The sequence below is a fragment of the Felis catus genome, chromosome A2 (genome assembly GCF_018350175.1).
Source record: "Felis catus isolate Fca126 chromosome A2, F.catus_Fca126_mat1.0, whole genome shotgun sequence".
Lineage (NCBI taxonomy): Eukaryota > Metazoa > Chordata > Mammalia > Carnivora > Felidae > Felis > Felis catus.
Genome location: NC_058369.1, coordinates 156,938,987 through 156,958,571, shown reverse-complemented (window position 1 = coordinate 156,958,571; position 19,585 = coordinate 156,938,987). Strand labels below are relative to the sequence as shown.

The window sequence follows — 19,585 nt, the reverse complement described above, 5'->3', positions numbered from 1 at the left end:
TCTCTCTCAGAATAAACATTAAAAACTTTAAGACATTAAACAACTTGCCAAAATATACTCAGCCATCAGCCATATCATTTCTATCTGATTGGAGAAAAGTAAAATTCTAAGAATCCTAGTGTTCATGTGAATTCTGATGAATAGAGCTTTTATTCATTTATGATGGGAATATAAAATATTATGGCCCTGGTAATTCATAACAAACTTAGTAAGCATATGCTGTGCTTGTACACTGTGGCTTATTCTCATATGTTAATGCTTTCTTCATCTGCTTTAAGTGTCCTGATGATCTTATGAAAAAATTCTTTTTTTTATATAAATAAATGTTCATTCATTTTTGAGAGAGAGAGACAGAGAGAAAGAGACAGAGAGAGACAGAGAAAGGGACAGAGAATCTAAAGGGGGCCCTGCACTGATAGCAGTGAGGAAGGGAGAGGCAGAGAGGGGGGGAGAGGAAATCTCAAGCTCAATGCTGTCAGTGCAGAACCCAACACAGTGCTTGATCTCATGAACCCATGAGATCATGACCTGAGTTGAAATCAAGACTTGGACGCTGAACCGATTGAGCCACCCAGGTGCCCCAATTTTTAATTTTTTGAAATAAAGGTTTATTTTATTTGTGCATAAAGTTCTCTTCTAAATTGGTAAGTTCAATAAAGAAAAATATAAATGGTTTTTGAAACTATGAAAGAGTCCAACTTGATTGAAAATTAAGAACAGAACATTCAGCAAGAACATGTTTTGAATAACAGTTATCTTTCAGACAATGTGCTGAAAATATAGCAGGAAACATAGTGGACATGGTCTCTTCCCTGATAGAGCATATTTGGTGAAGAGATATACCATACAGAGTGAAACCACAGACACACACACAAGATACATAATTAAAACTGGATCATTCAGGAAAGAAATTGTCAGGTTGTCTTAAGTCTGGGAGTGATCTTTGAGACAATTCCTGTAAAAATGTGGGGGAGAATATGTTTGGGCAGAGGGGAAGCTGACTGGTAATGAAGTTGCCACAGAGGCTTCAACCCCAGGAGGAACCAATCCTACCAGGAGCACTGGAGCTAGGATGGCTCTTTAGAATTGTGCTGACTTGTGTCCCTACCTCAAATACAGGAGCTGGACATTTGCACTCCTGCATCTACAGGTCATTGGGTATAGGCTACCTTAGAGGAAAGGCTATAATCTTGGTGGAGGCACTTATGCTTAACTGAGGGCAATTTCTAGGGATAACCTCAGCTATGGGGTGGGGTGAGTACCTTGGTCCTGAGGGAGGTCTGGGGAAGGCACATAGCATCTACTACAAGGGTATTTGGAGAACACCTGACAGGGAACCTGAATATGTCTGTGGAGGTTAGGGAAAGCCCCTATAAGAAAGGATCATGGGGTGCTCAGTGGCTCAGTGGCTCAGTTGGCTAAGCATCCAACTTCAGCTCAGGTCATGATATCACGGTTTGTGGGTTTGAGCCTGGCATTGGGCTCTGTGCTGATAGCTCAGAGCCTCCTTTGGATTCTGTGTCTCCCTGTCTCTTGGCCCCTTCCCCGTTTGTGCTCTCTTCTGTCAAAGAGATTATTAATAATAACTCTCAAAGAATTATTAAATAAATAAACATTTTTTAAAAAGTTAAAAAATAAAGTGATCATTAACTGATGTGTGGCATGAACAAGGCAAAGCTGGGTGGGAATGGAGCGAGCACATTAAGAGTGCATTAAGAGCATGCACTAAAGCCCTTGAAAGAACTAAAAGAATGTCAGTGCTGCCGGACAGCATGGGGTGAAGGAAGGGAAACACAGACGACATTAGAGAAAAGCATTTCTAGAAATCATATAGATCCTTACAGCACTCGGGACAGTGACCAATGAGCAGTGAGAAGGTTTTAATCAGGGGAGAGACCTGATGCAATCTGTGTCTTAAAAGATCACTCAAGCAGTTATGGGGAGAACAGAGTAGAAAGAGGGAAGTGATGGCAGACGTGAAGGTCAGTTAGCAGACTTTTGAGGCAGGCAAGTAAGGATAATTTTCTCTCATCCCTTCTTTTGTGGGCAGGCATTCAGCACTTGGGGTAATAACCCTATCTGTCCTCCTAGATCATCAAGGTGGCTCTTTCTTTCTCTGGTCCATGTTGACGTCTCCTCTTGCCTGTGTCTCCAGTGTGCTTATGTGGAATATGGAAAAAATATAGACATGGAATGGCCTTCAGGTTTGGCCAACTTTGAGTTTGGGCAGTCACCAGCTTTACTCACATAAACAATCCAGTAATCAAGGGTAACTTTAGGTACCGAGTCTGGTGTGGTCTATGAGTGCCCATGATGTTATCTGGAAAGAGCTGATTCTGACAAAAAGTTTAGCTTTGCAGAGGGGTTCCATGACCAAAGGTAATGAGTGGAGAGCCTTAGCAGGAGGCTGAGAGGCTCAGTGCATCATTACAAGGCTCAAGGACTAGCTCAGTTTCTGCTCCTTGCCCCTTCACTTTGGGCAAGGTAGAGATTCTGAAAGAGAGGTCAGACATCCTGTACCTCACTGCCCTGATATTTCAGAAGAGAAAACCAAAGCCAGAGAGTTGAACACTCACACACCGATTTGAATATATCATAGCTAGTGGGTATGAAAAGGAATTAGCATTCAGGTTCCTGATTCTAATCTCAATAGTTTATCCACGATTGTTCACTGTCTTGAGATCCTTTAACTTTCACCAAAGACGAATATTTTAAAATTGTGCTCTCGTGTTATAAGCTTTACTGGTGGCTTATATCTGTCATCCGTTTTACAAACTAAAGTTTGTTTGTAAACTTAAGAGGTGCTTGCCGAAAGTTACTCAAAAAGGTGATAGAACGTGGTCAAAGAGAACATCTGTTTGGAGAATGGTCTGGAAATTACTTGTTACATTCTGACATCCATTAGGGTTAGTTAAGCCTGGTCTTCACCTTGTGTTCTTTTAACTTTCCCCATCCTCACACCTAATCCACAACCATATTCGACATACCTTACTTTGTCTACCTATTCTGTTTAGCCTTCAGTTATATAGTTTATACTTAATATAACTTTATACTTCACTTAACCTTACCTCATTTCTCTACCCATCAATCCCCTAATGATGAGCCCTCTCCTGTTATAGTTTGGATTTATTTAAAAAATATTTTCAACACTTTTAATGTTAATTTTCATACAGTAATGTAGCCATTTGATGTGTAAATTTCAGTGAGTCTTAACAAATGTATACATACATGTAGCTATCACAACCAAATAATAAAATATGTTCATCACCCTAAAGGTTTCTTTGTGCTCCTTTTGAATAAATCTCCATTTTCATTCCTAACCTCAGGCTGTTTTCTGTTATTATAGATCAGATTTTTTGTTTCTTGAGCTTATTAATGAAATAATAATATTTATGTCAGGATTCTTTTGCTTACTGTAGCCCTGTACAGAATTATCCATGATGGTGCATCTATCAATAGATTTTTCTTTCTGAGTAGGGTTCCACTGTATGAATGTACCATTTATTTATCCATTCACTTATTAATCATCACTTGGGTTTTTCGAGTTTATTGTGAATAAAATTGCATTCATGAAGATGTCTTTTGTGGACGTGTGTTTTCTTATAGCTTGGGAAAATATCTAAGAGTGAAGTTGAATTATGGCTTTGTAGGGTAAGTGTATGTTTACTTGTTGTTGTTTATATCACCAGCAGTGTACGAAAGATCCAGTTTCTCCACACCTTCACCAATACTTCATGTGGTCAAAATCGATTAAGATATATGTTGGCATTTGTGTCTGAATTCTCTATTCTATTTTATTGGTTTATGTCTGTTGATCTAATCATAGTATGTAAGTTAGATAGTGTTTTGATTACTGTAACTTAAATTAAGTTGTAAATAAGGTATTGTGAGTCTCCCACCTTTTTTGTTCTTTTTCAAAATTCTTTTGGCTCTTCTTAGTTCTTCATAGTTGCATAGAAACCTTAGAGTCAGCTTTTCAATATTAAAACAAAAACTTCCTGGGATTGTGAGTGACATTTTATTGAATTTAGAGACTAATTTGAAAAGAAAAAGGCACTTAAACAAAATCCAAGTTTCTGATTCATGAAAACACAATGTTAATTTATTTAGGTATTTCTCAGTTTATATCAGCAATGTTTTATAGTTTCAAGTGTATAGTCATGTACAATTTGTTGAATTAATCTCTTAGTGTTTCATGGTTTTGCATCTTATAATTCAAAATTTTTATTTTCATTTGTAGTTTCTTGCTAGTATGTAGCAATATAATGGATTTTTGTATATTGAGGCCTTTATCCTGTGGCCTTGGTAATCACCTTTTTTTCTAGAAGGTGTTCCTCTTTTTTTTTTTTTTGGTAGATCTCTTAGGATTTTATGCATATTGGATTATGTACTCTACAAGTATTTTTTTCTTTATTTGCTAACTGTATGCTTTTAATTTCATTTTCTTGCCTTATTGCATTAGCTAGGATGTCCAGTTTAATGTTGAATAGAAGTGGTGAGAACAGATATCGTTGCCTTCCTCCCTATCTTGGAGGAAGAAATTAGGTCTTTCATCGTTAGGTTTCATGTTACCATTAGGTTTTTGGTGGACTCTATTTATGAATTTAAAGAAGGGCCCACTTGGTGCACCTGGGTGGCTCATTCGTTTAAGCATCCAACTTTGGCTCAAGTCATAATCTCATGGTTGGTGGGTTGGAGCCCTGTGTTGGACTCTGTGCTGATAGCTCAGGCCCTGGAGCCCACTTCGGATTCTGTGTCTCCCCCTCTCTCTGCCCCTCCCCTGCTCACTCTGTGTCTGTCTCTCTCTCTCTCAAAAATAAATAAACATTAAAATATTAAAAAAAATAAAAAATAAAGAAGATCCCATTTGTTCCTAGTTTGATCAGAATTTTTCATCATTGGATGTTGATTTTAGTGAAATGCCTTCTCTGCTCCCATTTAAGTGACCATGTGGTTTTTCTCTTTATTTCTGTTCATATGATGAATTATATTGATTAATCTCCTAATGTTAACCCAATCTTGCATATCTGGAGTAAAACCATCCTTTTGTTATGGCACATTATTCTCTTTAAGTATTGCTGGATTTTATTTTCTCATATTTTACTAAGGATTTTTCCTTTCATATTCAAAAGGGATCTTAGTTTCCTTTTCTTTCAGTGTCCTTGGTCCTTGGTATCAAGATTTAATTCTGACTTCATAAGATTAATGAGCAATGTTCCCTTGCACTCAATTTTCTGGAAATTCTGTGTAGAATTGGAGATATTTCTTCCTTAAAAAATTGATAGAATATACCAGTAAAGCCATTTGAAGCTATAGTTTTCTGTATGGGAGAATTTATATAATGAATTCAATTATTTTCCATATTTAGGAATACGTAGGAAATGTGTTTAATTTCTTTTGAGTCAGTTATGGTAATTTTTATCTTGCAAACATTTCAATAGGTTTTCCAATTGATTTCCCATGTGAGGTATCTTAATATTGTTCTCTTCAATTTTAAATGAATTTTCATTATATCATTGTTAGTAGTAGATCAGGAAATCAAAAGAGCTCTTATCACAGAGTCTTAGTGTCAGTGTGAATCAATCCAAAATCTTTGGTGTATAATTTGGTGTTAATAGAAACCAATACCTTCAATGTATCTCCCTTTTAACCTAAAAGTGTCCAGTCTAGGGGTTTATTTCAGAAATATCAACATGCATAGACTTATAAATGTATAGGGATGTTTATACCATCATTTTACACAATAAAATGTAAACAAGAGCAAACAATGATCAACAGAGGGCTAACTAATAAAGAATGGGTCATCCATATAATGGAACACTATGCAGAAAGAAAAAAGTGGTCAGCATGTGTAGATTTGAAGGACTATCTTTTATATATTGTTAACTGAGAGAGAAAAGGTTTTAAAATAGATTTTCACAGGATTTTCTATAAAGAATATGCAGATACATACTTATAAATTTTTTCTAATATTATATGGCAATCTAATTGGGCTTGGCAACATCAGAAATGGGAAGGAAGATTATTCCCGAATTATACCCTTCTGCATCTATTGACACTCTCAGACTTAACAGGTATACTTCAAATGAAATCCCAAATCCAGATAAATGGTTGTAGCTGCCATTTTTTCTGTCTCGCTCTAGCATAAAGCAGACTTACAATTTACATTTGTCAGTTGGTTCAGGTTGTAAATATAACTGCCTATATTGGCTGTCCTTATGCTGTCCCGACTTTGAAGTGCCCAGCTGGCAAACATGGACACACCGTAGAAATAAATGTAAGAATCTTGCTTGAATGCATACAGATGCATGTGTGTTCAGAAGAGTGGAAACCTGAGACAGTAGCAGAGAGTGAAGTACAATTTGGGGGCAGAAACTCTCCCCAGTTTTCTGGAAGGTCCTCAGAGTTAGGAGCAGGAGTCTCTCTATGAAATGAGTGAAGGAGGAAACAGGCTTTGTAGGGGATTTCTGGTGAAGTTAAGGCTTTGACTGAGACCAATATGCATGCTTTTAGGATATTGGTGCACATTTTAGATGTCAATTGTAATGTGTCCTATTGGGAGTTAGGGGATGATTTTTTTCTCTGAATAGCTAAGAGAATCGGAGAAGAGTCTAGGATATAGGGCAGAAGGGGTAATCTGCTTAGAGTCTGAGATGACTCTTGAATCGTAGACTTGGGGCCTTTGAGGAGGCAGTTTTGGTATTGAAAGCCTGTGACTGGTGAGATTTCAGGTTTCTTCATTAAGCAAAAAGTTTCGAAAGTTCTGACACTTAATTGGTCAAAAAAGGGAATAACTAAAAGTTTGTTCTGCTTTCCGCAGTCTGATTGCTTAGGGACGCCCTGAACCTGGGCTAATTAAGAACAGGTACCTCAGTGACTAAGTCCCCTTGGGAAGGAAGGTAGTGGGAGGGAAGGAGAGAGAAAGAGACCCTCAGTTCCCACAATGCTGTCATTTCTGGAGTTTCTGCTCAGCTCCTGTTGAGTAAGTTGCTGTGGCCCCTGTATATGCATCAGCAGTAGCCAGACAGATTATCCAAGTCCTGGAGAGTCTGAGAAGGGTGGAGAGGCCCCTCCATGGGGGTGAGTATTTTCTCAGGGTTTTCCTCTAGGAAGGAAAGAGTAGGAGAAGATCAGATTGGAGTTCTGGGCTTGGCTACCTGTTAGAACAAAGGAGGCCCAGAGCTTAAAGAGTGGTTGAGGACACCACCGAATCCCCTCTACACAGCAGAGAGCAGATTTATTTCTCCTCTGTTCCAATGTTAAAAACAGTCACTGCTAAGATTCTTCTATATTTTTTCACCCAGTGCCCAATACACAGACATTTTAGCAATGCAGATCACTGAGCCATCCCCACAATACTGTTCTTAACCTGTTTGCCCATCATTCCAACCTTCAGAGGCTTGGAGGAGGTGGCATGAGTAAGGGAAGTGAAGAAGGGGAAATGGTAATGTGAGCCATGAAAGCAAATCAAGAAGAGTGGGCTCCATGGGGTATGGCCCGACTGCTTTAATGAGCATCAAGTACTATTTAACCATATAGCACACATCCAAGCAACCATCATGTAGGGAAATTTATCAGCATGACTTTATAGCTCAACAATAACATAGATATAAATATAGATGTAGATACAGACACAGATATAGATAGATATATACACACATGTCCCTGCCTTCATAGAGTTTATATTCTAGTATCATAGATGAACTGTGAATACATGAAATTAGATTTCCTGTCCTCCTTCCTTGCCTTATATTTATTCCAGCATGATGAATAGACTAGCATAATAATTGTACTTACTTGCCTTGTATATAAGCTGGCATCCACCCTCCCCTTGAATGTGAGCTCCATAGGGCAGGAATTTTTGTTTGTTCTATCCACTGCTGAATTTGCTTAATGTTAAATTAAGGAATAAAGTTAGTATACATATCAAATCAGGTAATAAAAAGTGCTACAAAGAATGGTAAAGTCCATAAGCTAGCAAGCCATTCCTAATTGGTGTAGGGTTACTGGATAGAATCCTCTGAGGAGATGACATTTGAGTAATAGGATGAAAAAAGTGAGAGGTCGAGTTCCAGACAGACATCCTAAGGGCCTACTGGCCTCATATCTATCCTTGTCAGTGCCAGGTGCCACTTTTCCTCCCTCCCAGCACTTTGCAAATCACATGGAGTTAGAGAAGAATGATTCTTCCCTGGGAAATTATCTCAAGTTCTATAGTTCTCATTTATAGATGTGTCTGCTCTGTACCATGGAAGTTTACACTCTGGGAAAAGCAGGGGTGTTGGTCTTAGTCCTCTGCTGCTTTTCTACTGCCCCACGATAAGTCTAGACAGTACTAGTAAGGATGAGGCACAGGGTTCAATATTCCATGTTTTGAACATCACCTAGAACACCTTTCTATCATCTGCTACAATTAGCATAAGAGGAAATGACACAATCCCAGGCCTGGTGTGGCTGATCAACACAGCTTCATAAGTGGCCAGTTTAAACACTCTTATCCTCTGTCCCCTGAGAGAAGGCATATCCAGTGGTGTAAAAAAACAAGAAAGGGTTCTTATCCTCTATAGAGATGAAGGAGTCCTCATCTTCAAGACAGGCGATCTTGAGGTAGATTGGAGGTCACCACATTGAGGTGTGGCCTTGTGCAGAGCATTGCAGTCGGGGCTTTTCACCTGGTCTTCAGGTTGGAGATAGTTTCTCATCCTAACCTGTCTTCCTTCTCTTTGGAGAACAGGACCATGTGGAGCCATGTTACCAGTCTTCGAGCTCTAGGTTTTTCAAAAACAGAAACAAGGAGTAAATGATGAACAATCTCTCTGGTGCCACTGAGTTCTGCCTTCTAGGCTTTCCCGGGTCCCAAGAACTACACCACACTCTTTTTGCCATATTCTTTTTCTTCTACTCAGCAACGTTAATGGGAAACACAGTCATCATCGTGATTGTCTGTGTGGATAAACGTCTGCGGTCCCCTATGTATTTCTTCCTTGGTCATCTCTCTGCCTTGGAGATATTGGTTACAACTATTATTGTGCCTGTGATGCTTTGGGGATTGATGCTCCCTGGGATGCAGACAATATCTCTGGCTGCATGTGTCACCCAGCTCTTCCTGTACCTTGCTGTGGGGACCACAGAGTTCGCATTACTGGGAGCGATGGCTGTGGATCGTTACGTGGCTGTCTGTAACCCTTTGAGGTACAACATCATTATGAACAGCCACACCTGCATCTGGGTGGTCATTGTGTCATGGGTGTTTGGGTTCCTCTCTGAAATATGGCCAGTCTATGCCACATTTCAGTTTACCTTCTGCAAGTCAAATCTGTTAGACCATTTTTTCTGTGACCGAGGGCAACTGCTCAAACTATCCTGTGGTGACACTCTTTTCACAGAGTTTGTTCTCTTCTTAATGGCTGTTGTCATTATCATTGGTTCGCTGGCCCCAACAATAGTCTCCTACACCTACATCATCTCTACCATCCTCAAGATCCCCACAGCCTCGGGCCGGAGGAAAGCCTTCTCTACGTGTGCCTCTCACTTTATCTTTGTTGTGATTGGCTATGGAAGCTGCTTGTTCCTGTTTGTAAAACCTAAGCAAACACAGGCTGCTGAGTACAACAAGATAGTTTCCCTGTTTATTTCTGTGGTAACCCCTTTCCTGAACCCTTTCATCTTCACCCTGCGGAATGACAAAGTCAAAGAGGCCCTTCGGGATGGTATGAAACGCTGCTGTCGACTGGTCAAGGATTGATTCTTCTATGTCAATTTTGTTTGGAAACACAGTAATCATTGGGGATTATTAAGTAACCTAGAAAACCCTAATTCCTCTCTTATCATTATCATCCTTTCAGAAGCAAATGGTATGTACAGTTTCCAGTCAGGCCATGGAAGAAGACAAAGAAGATGAAAATGAAACCCATCTGTGCTCACTAGAATCTCATTCATCAGTTCCTGCTGCTTCCACTATTGAACTATGGAAGCATATCTTTGGGAAGTGGGAGGAAGTAGAGAAAAGAAACACATATATTTTTGTAGCAATCTATAGCTCAGTTAATTCGCTTATAATCCCTTTCTCAAAATGTGTATCCTGATGGAGGAAGGATATGGGAGAAGGCTAAGGGTGCAGGTCTGGAATAATTAGAGTACCAAGGAAGAGAAGCTCACTTTTGTTGTCCTTGTCACCATTGTTAAATGTTGTAGACTTTTTCTATATTTTGTCCAATTTCTTGACAAGATCGCCACATGTATTTTAAATATTGTGTTTCTCTCTTACTCTTGTGGTTTATCGTGCGGTTTATTCTGGTCCCATTCTACTGCAAAGTAAATAAAATGTTATATACATTTTTTTTTTTGCCACAGAAGCAACCTAGATTGGTGAGATGGGGATTGGAATACTTTTTTTTTTTTCAGTAAATCTTTGTGAAGTAAATATATGAAATATTTTGGGATGTTTGGGAATTGACACAAATAAGAATTAAATGACTAATTCTACAGAGAATTAGCATTTTAGAGCTGCTTAAATCAACTATTTCTAGTGAGACTGCTCCCAGACCCAGACTTCAGGCTTCATGATGCCTTTATTTCTTTGTCTCCCAAATCCATGTGTATTAGTACCTTTCCATAGATCTTCTCTGTGGGGAGCATCAAAGGAATGAGAAGCTACCCTCTTAACTCACAGTCCTTCAGGAATTCCAGGGCATGGCTATTTAGCAATGCAGTTGTAGGATATTCATAATGTTTGAGGAAGGGATTTGATGGAAGGTGTTGATTAAATTATAACACTCAGCACCTGAACTGGGTGGATATATTGAGACACCCAGCAGTGGATGATGGTGTTCCATAGGTTTGCAAAGAGTGCTGTGTGGGGATGCCTTCCATTTGATGAGGACAAGGAAGACCACCACATATGACCTAGTTGATTTCACCTCATACGGGCACTAGATGAGGTGTTGAGTGGGGCCTTAATCCAACCCATGTTCTGCTAGCCAACCAGTGGGTTGTAATGGGACTTCATTGGCTAGAGAAAGGGCTGAAGGTTGTCACAAAGGTACTCACCCACATCCACATTCATTTTCTGAGGTCTGTCAGTTTTTTCTCCTTCAGTAATGCAGAAAGGATGCCTTTTCTAATTTGTACAAAGGCTTTTCATAGCACAAGAATAGGAAATTTTATATATTTTTGGTGGGAATATAAAATATTTTGGTCCAAGTAATTAGACGGTAGGAAACTTAGTAAACATATGCTGTACATATATAATATTGCCTATTCTCAAATCTGTTGATTCTTTTTTCCAGCTTTATTGAGTCTACTAATGAGCTTATGAAAGGAGTTCTTTTCCCCTCATGCAGTATTTTTTAGTTTATAATATCTTCCTTTGATTCTTTCTTACAGTTTTTATTTCTCTACTGAAAACCCTTCTTGTTTACGCATGTTGGTCACCTTTTCCACTACATCATTTTACATATTAATCCTAGTTACATTACTTTTACGGAAGTCAATATTTACTAGTATAATATTTTATTTATTTATTTATTTATTTGGATTATAGTACTCTTTATTTTTAAATTGAAGTGCAATTAACATACAACATTACACTAGTTACAGATGTATGGTGTATTGTTTCAACTATTCTATACATTACTCAGTGTTTACCACAATAAGTGTAGTCAGCATACAACATTGCTACAATATGATTGACTATTCCCTATGCTGTGCTTTTCATCTTGGTGCTTACTTCATAACTGAAAGTCTGCACTTTTTAATCCTGTTTATCTATTACACCCATCTCCCAACCCGCCTCCCTCTGGCAAATACCAATTAGTTCTGTACTGAGTTTTTTTGGCTTGTTTGTTTTGTTCATTTGTTATGTTTTTTAAGACTCCACATATAAGTAAAATCATATGGTATTTGTCCTTCAATGTCTGACTTACTTCACTTAGTATATATTACTTTCTAGGTCCGTCAATACTGTCTCAAATGGCAAGAGCTTATTTTTTAACGAATGAGTACCATTCCATTTTACACACACACACACACACACACACACACATACATTTATCCATTCAATTATTAGTAGACACTTAGGTTGCTTTCATAGCTTGGCTATTGTAAATAATGATGTAATAAACATAAGAGTGCATGTATCTTTTCTAATTAGTGTTTTCATTTTCTTTGGGTAAATATCCAGTAGTAGAATTACTGTATCATATGGTATTTCTATTTTTATTTTTTTTGAGAAAACTCCATACTGTTTTCTACAGGGGGTGCACCAATTTACATTCCCACCGATTGTGCACAAGGATTTCTTTTTCTTCACATCTTTGCCAACACTTGTTATTTCTTGTATTTTTTAACTTTGGCCATTTTGACAGTCATGAGGTGATATCTCATTGTAGGTTTGATTTGCATTTCCCTGATGATGAATGATATGGAGCATCATTTCATGTGTCTATTTGCTATCTGTAAGTCTTCTTTGGAAAAATGTCTATTCAGGACCTTTCCCTATTTTTAACTGGATTATTTGTGGGTGTTTTTTTTTTTTTTTGCTGTTCAGTTGTATTGTTTTTAAATAATAATTTAATAATAATTTTAATTTTAGATCATAACTCTTATCAATTTATCATTTGCAACTATCTTCTCTCATTCAGTGGGTTGCCTTTACATTTTCTTGGTGGTTTTCTTCACTGTGCAAAAGCTTTCTTATTTATTTATTTATTTATTTATATTTTTAATTAATTTTTTTATTTTAAAAAATTATTTATTTTTTAATTTACACCCAAGTTAGTTAGCATATAGTGTAACAATGATTTCAGGAGTAGATATCTTAGTGCCTCTTACCCATTTAGCCCATCCCCCCTCCCTCAACCCCTCCAGCAACTCTGTTTGTTCTCTATATTTAAGAGTCTTTTATGTTTTGTATCCCTCCCTGTTTTTATATTATTTTTGCTTCCCTTCCCTTATGTTCATCTGTTTTGTATCTTAAAGTCCTCATATGAGTGAAGTCATATGATATTTGTCTTTAAAGGCTTTTTATTTTGATATCTTTGATTATTTTCATTTTAAAGTTTAAAACTTTTAAAAGTTCATTTTTTTTTGATGATGCTCTATGACTTGCCATGTACATCTTAATTTAGAATTCACTTCAGATGTATACTAACAATGCCAGTTAGCTAGGGAAACATTACTCCTATGTAGCTCTCTCCCCTCCTTTTCTTACTGTTCTTGCAGTGTCTATATAGTTGCAAGCTTAGCAATACATTGTTACAATTATTACTTTATATTTTTTAATTTAAAACCTTTTTTACTTTATATATATTTTAAAGAACATGGAAGAAGAAAGAAGAGCAAGTATATATTTATAGCATTTGTTGTATTGTCCTCATTTACCTTTTCTGGTACTCTTAACTTTTTCCTCAGATTCAAGGTGCCATTTGGTGTCATTTTCTTTCTCCAGAACATCTCTGCCTCTATCCACCTCCTTTGTGCTATTATTGGCAAATGTATTACATTTGTTTATGTTATCTATTCAACAATACAACTATTTACTTATTTTTTAATACAATTGCTTTTTAAATTAGTTAATAGTCAGAGAAAGACAAATATCATATTTTTCACTCATATGTGGAACTTGAGAAACTTAATAGAAGACCATGGGAGAAGGGAAGGGGGAAAACAGTTACAAACAGAGACAGAGGGAGGCAAACCATAAGAGACTCTTAAAGACAGAGAAGAAACTGAGGGCTGATGGGGGGGGGGGGCGGTAGGGGAAGATGGATGGTGGGCATTGAGGAGGGCACTTGTTGGGATGAGCACTGGGTGTTGTATGTAAGTGATGAATCACGGGAACCCACCTCCAAAACCAACAGCACACTCTATATACTGTATGTTAGCCAACTTGACAATAAATTATATTAAAATAAATCAGTTAATAGAAGGCAGGGGAAGAAATATACATTTATAGTGTCTTACATCATTACAGAATTACCCTTACCAATGCTGTTTCTTTGCATGTATATGGATTCTAATTACTTCCTGGGGTCATTTGCTTTTAGTTGGAAGAGATTTCTTCAGTATTTCTTATAAGAGGGGTCTGTTTTAGTTTATCTGGCAATGTCTCTTTTTGACTTTCATTTTTGAAAGATAGTTTTTCTGGATATAAGATTCTTGGTTGACTATTTATTTATTTATTTTTATTTAAGTATGGCTTGCACACAATGTTATATTAATTTCAGGTGTACGACATAGTTATTGACCATACTTTCTTCTTTCAGCACTCTGACTGTATCATCCCATTGCCTTCTGGTCTTAAATGTTTCAGTGAGAAGTCAAGCATTTAACCTTATTGGGGTCCTCTTTTCCCTGAGATGTCTTTCTTTCACTGGTTTGAATTTTTTTCTATGCCTTTTAGAAAATGCACTATTGTGTTTTAGTTTGTGGATTTCATTGAATTTAATTTACTTGGGTTTCATTGAACCTTTGTGGATGTGTATATTAATGGTATTAAAATTTAGAAAATAACTATCATTTCCTTAAATATTTTTTACTATCCTTTGTGTCTCTTCTATGCTTCTAGTGCTCCCATTGCATATATGTTGGTGACCTTAATGGAGTCCCATATTTCTCTGAGGCTCTGTTCCTTTTTTCTTCATTATTTTTTTCTTTCTGTTCTTTTTGTTGCATAATTCCTATTTATTTGTCTTCAATTTATTAATTTATTTTTCTATCAGTTAAAAATCTACTATTGAGCTCTTCTACTGAATTTTGAGAGAGAGAGAGAAAGAGAGTGAGAGCACAGGGGAGGGCAGAGAGAGAAAAAGAGGGAGAGGGAGAATCCTAAGCAGGCTCCACACTGTCAGCACAGAGCCTGACGTGGGGCTTGTTCTCACAAACCATGAAATTGTGACCTGACGCTTAACCAGCTGAGCCACTTAAGCGCCCCATCTTCTCTTCCACTGAATTTTTAATTTCACTTATGCTTTTCAAGTCTTGAATTTCCACTTGATTTTCTTTTTTAATTTTGATCTCTTTGTAGATATTCTCTATGTGGAGAAGCTTTAGCAACATATCTTCCTTAAGCATTTTTTCCCTTTGGTTGTTTGAACATATTTTTATGGCTACTTTCGTATTTATAATGGCTACTTTGAAGTCTTTTGACTATAAAATGTGATATCTGGGCCCTCAACAAGCAGCTTCTGTTGTGTGCCTTTTGTATTGTGTATATGTCGTACTTTGTTTCTTTGCATGTCTTGTAATTTTTCATTGAAAACTAGACATTTTAGATATTATACGAAAACACTCTGGATGCTGGTATCCCACCTCAGGGGCTTGTTGATACACTTTACTTGTTGGTTTGTTTAGTATCCTGGCTGGACTACTTTAGTCCATTTCTCTGGCAGTGTGTACACTCTGGGGTCACTCCTTAGAGGCCACAGTCTTCACCATATGTACAATCTCCCTAATGTAACAGTGGTTTTAACAGGACTCTCTTTGACTGTCTCTTTCCCTTATCACACCTAGTTGTTAGGCTGTACTGATTGCTGGCTAATTCTTCTACTGTTTTTGACAATGTTCTGAGGCATAAATTGCTCCATAGTTGGATTCAACTAACTTAAGATTCCTTTACAGAGGTAATTTTTGAGGTCAGAGTTTGACATTTATTCTGACCCCAGGGAGGCATTTCTTAGCTGTCTCTTTCTCTGTTTCTGTTAAACTAGCTGCTCTATACTTTTCTTTGTATCCCTTTATGAAGTTACCACACTCCTCCTTTGCTCACCACCAAAACCTTTATTGTTTTTGAAAGTACTCTAAAGCTTGAACTTCCCCACACTGTTTCACATAGTCAGTTCCTTCAGAGCTGGCTGTCCCCTGGGAAAAATATCTGGGACATGACTCTGTAGCTGGGATTGAGGACAGTGGTGCAGTTTTTTCCAAGTGATACCCCTGCTCCAGTTTCAGGGTGATGGGGCAGTAGCAATTATTTTTGAGCTTCTTGGCTTGCCTTTCTGCAAGGGAGGGTGATTGAGGCCCTCATATTCTCAATGTGCTGTTCCTGAGGTAGAACCTCTGCTCTATGAATGAAGACTGAGCAGGAGCAGGAAGTCCCAAACCTGTTGTCTGCATTCTCCTGGCAATTAGCTTTTGCAACATGTAGTTGTGAGGGAGGAAGAGTAAGAAATGCAGACCCCTGCCCCTTTTGGGAAGATACTGTAGCCCTTGGCTTGGAGCTGGGGCTAAGGGAGCCCACTGTTCTTGGCTATATCTGCCTAAAGTGGACTTTCCTTCCCATACTGAATTGGGAAGGGGGAGGAAGGTGTTGGGTCATGTTTAAAGTGCCACAGACTCTTGCTCTTCTTGGCATATTCTCTTGAATTAATGTTTCTTCATTTGCTATATGCCTTTAGTACAATTTCCAGAGACTTCAAATATTTTTAAATAGTTGTTTTAAAGTCTCTCACTGATAGTTCCAATATCTGGATCTGCTCTGAGTTTAGTTACATTACTTTTTCTACTAAAACTGGGTTGTTTTTCATGTGTGTGTATGTGTGTGTGTGTGTATGTCTCATATGTTTTAAAATTAAATTCTTGGGGCGCCTAGGTGGCTCAGTCGGTTAAGCGTCTGACTTCGGCTCGGGTCATGATCTTGCGGTTGGTGAGCTCAAGCCCTGCATCAGTCTCTGTGCTGACTGCTTCAGATTCTGTGTCTTCCTGTCTCTCATCCCCTCCCCTGCTTGTGCTCTGTCTCTCTTTCTTTCTCTTTCAAAAATAAGTAAAGATTTTTTTTTAAAGTTAAAAAAAATTAAATTAAATTCTGTACACTATCTGTAGGACAGTTGAGTCTGAGGTCAATAGTATTTGTGCCTCGAAATAGGCAGACCTCTTCTTGGGTTCAGTTGTAAGTTTGAGAAGTTCAGTTAATATGATGAGGAAGTCGAGCTGGATTGGGGGTATTTTGTTGCCTTTAGTGAACCAGATGCTTCAAATTCCTTTAGTGGTAGGCTGCTGTGCCTTGGTCTTAAAGTATCTAGACTGGGTATATGCATTATTGGATTTAACAGAAAACAATAATCACCTTGATACTTTATAGTTGTGAAATGTTTTTAAATCTTCATAATGCTATTACAACTGTTTTTGACACTGTTGACCTTTCCTTGCTCTACCCATAGATATGTTTGTATGAGGGATAATCCCCTATCTTGTGGCCATTGTTCTCAGTATGCTCAGGTAGTCTACTCTTGGTGAAACATTTTTTTCACTGCCCTTTCTCCCAAACTTATTTTCTATTAATCTCAAGGCCACAAATGTGCATGGCTTAAGATACAGTTTTAACCAAATCACTCATGTATACAAATGATCTATTTCCCTAGACTTCCAGCATTTCTTCCATAGGGTTAGCACTAAGCACCATTCTTTGAAAATTGACCAGGTTTTAAATCTATTTTCTCTTCTTCACCACTAAATAAAGACTTTTCTAGAATTCTCTTTTTTTAAAAACTTTTAGTTTTACCTTCTATTCATTTTTTGAGAATAGGATGTTAACAACTGTACTGAAGACAACAAAAACTGTTCTAATTTTATAAAGAGTAATCCAGGTTCTAACATTACACACACAAACATTACATAATTTATCTATAACTCCCTTGAAATTCGCTTGTCATTGGAATTTTCTCTAGTTACTTGAGACAATTCCATTCTTATATGAGATCTGTCTCTCACTAGATCAAAAAAAGTATGTCTTTTCTGAGGTGATTTTTTGGAAGTTGTTGTGGAAATGGGATTGTTGGCATCCCCTACTCAGCATGTCCTCTACCAAGTCACTGCACCAATCCCCCAGCTACTGTGAGGGTTGGCTTCAGCCAACGGCTCCTTCTTCAGACAACTGCCCTTGACTGGACAGGAGCCCCCTCATGCAGAACGTTTATAACCTACCCTTCTCCAGAGAAAGACTGACTGACTGAGAGAGACAGAAAACCATTCCATTTGTCTCAACATGCGACCAACTCTATGGAACAATTCTTTTGTCAAAAGTCCTATGGGACCAGGCTAAACTAGTCCTCAGTTGAGACCATGTCTTTGAGTAGCTTTCTTTCCTTGTCCTATTCTGCTTCCCTCACTCTTCCTTTCCAGAGAGCACTCCCACCATAAATCACTTCCTCAGAAATCCTTGTCTTAGGCCATTTCTAAGGAACCTAATCTAAAACAGTTGGTATTAGAAGTGGTCTTAAAAGCAGACACAGATGAGGAGACTCTGGAGGTGGATCACTTGTTGGTCAGATGTCAATCACTGACAGCTTGGATAGACCCTAGAATGATTATAAGGATATATCAAATGCAATTGTTAATATTTTTTACTCTGGTAGACTAGTATCTGAGAGGTTCAAGGAAAATAGTAACTGTAAGGAAAATGGAATTTGGTAGATATTGTGAAGTGCCATTATTGAGGAAAGAAAATGGCAGGCTCCGCTCTATTTAAAGCTAAGTGTGAGACTTCCAGGGCCCTCTTTGGCAACATTAAAGACACTCATTCTGTATAGTCAGAGGACTGACAGAGTGAAAAACAGACACAAAATTTAATTATAAAAGTAATGTAATTTCAAAGAAGGCTCATTCAACCTTGCCAATTCTCCTTGTTCCAAAGACAGGGCCCTGATAGGAAATGAGTGGGACTCTCAGAGTCAGTATGATGATTTCTGTGTAGATACAAATGAGAGCTTTGAACCCCCAGATTCCTCTAAACTCTCTTGATCTGCAGTAATGACGCATTCCCCTTTTGGAAGACATGCCCCCTCCTTTCCTTTAGGACTGAAAGAAGTCAGATAAGGCACAGGCCTTATAAGACAATGCCAACTTCCTCAGGATCTTCATCCATCTCTTCTCCTTCTACAAGATTCATAAATTAAGTTTAATCTCCACATAAACTAGGGAAGAGCTAAATCTGCCAGCAGAAGAGAGATACACATCAAAGTTTCTGCAGGAACTGACTAACATGCACTAGCAGGCACTGGAAGAGCCTGCCCAGGAGTGAGTTTAGAGGGTGGGGGATCAAAGGATGGTTGGAACTTAAAACTGAATAAGAGAGAGTCTGTTGATATGGAGCCACTCCCCCATCATGCAGGATTAAAACCTTGGCAAGGGTCCTGGGGATAAGGTCTAATGTATGCAATTTTCTGACTCATAGAATTTTGAAAAAGGTGAGAGCCTTCATTAAATTAAGTAAAAATGCCAAAAATTGCCTTGGAAGACTTGGAAGGAAGGAATAAAAAGGCTTAGAAAAGTAGAAATGTATAATGGGGCTATTATATAAGACTGAGAAACCCTTCAGTTTGCCATGTTGCTTGGGAGGGAGGACCAAGAAGGTGATAAAAATGTATGGTTAGGGAGGACATCAGCTGAGGCTGTTGTTAGGAGATATTGTTACAGAACTGGGCTTCCTAATGGCAAGAGCATACAGGTGACCAGAATAACAGAGGCCACATGGCAACACTTAACTGTCAGATGCAAAGTGCACATACTTTCTCTATTAGACAGCAAGGTCAAAATGGCAAACAGGAGGGGCCAGAACTGCATCTTTGGATATAGAAAATAGAACATGGTG

The 19,585-nt window shown here is 38.1% G+C and overlaps 2 protein-coding genes across 12 annotated transcripts in view; both read left to right on the top strand.

Annotated features, from left to right (window-relative positions):
- KEL (Kell metallo-endopeptidase) overlaps positions 1–19,585 on the top strand; it is a 281,013-nt gene that overhangs the window by 201,079 nt on the left and 60,349 nt on the right. The window lies entirely within an intron of this gene.
- On the top strand, positions 5,955–12,041 carry LOC101086714 (olfactory receptor 9A4-like). The gene has a single exon (XM_045052917.1). The coding sequence runs from the start codon at positions 8,801–8,803 to the stop codon at positions 9,743–9,745; it is 945 nt and encodes a 314-aa protein (XP_044908852.1). The 5' UTR covers positions 5,955–8,800; the 3' UTR covers positions 9,746–12,041.

Bases quoted from the DNA above. Each gene is read 5' to 3' on its own strand.
- LOC101086714 (XM_045052917.1), top strand. From the start codon at position 8,801: ATGATGAACAATCTCTCTGGTGCCACTGAGTTCTGCCTTCTAGGCTTT.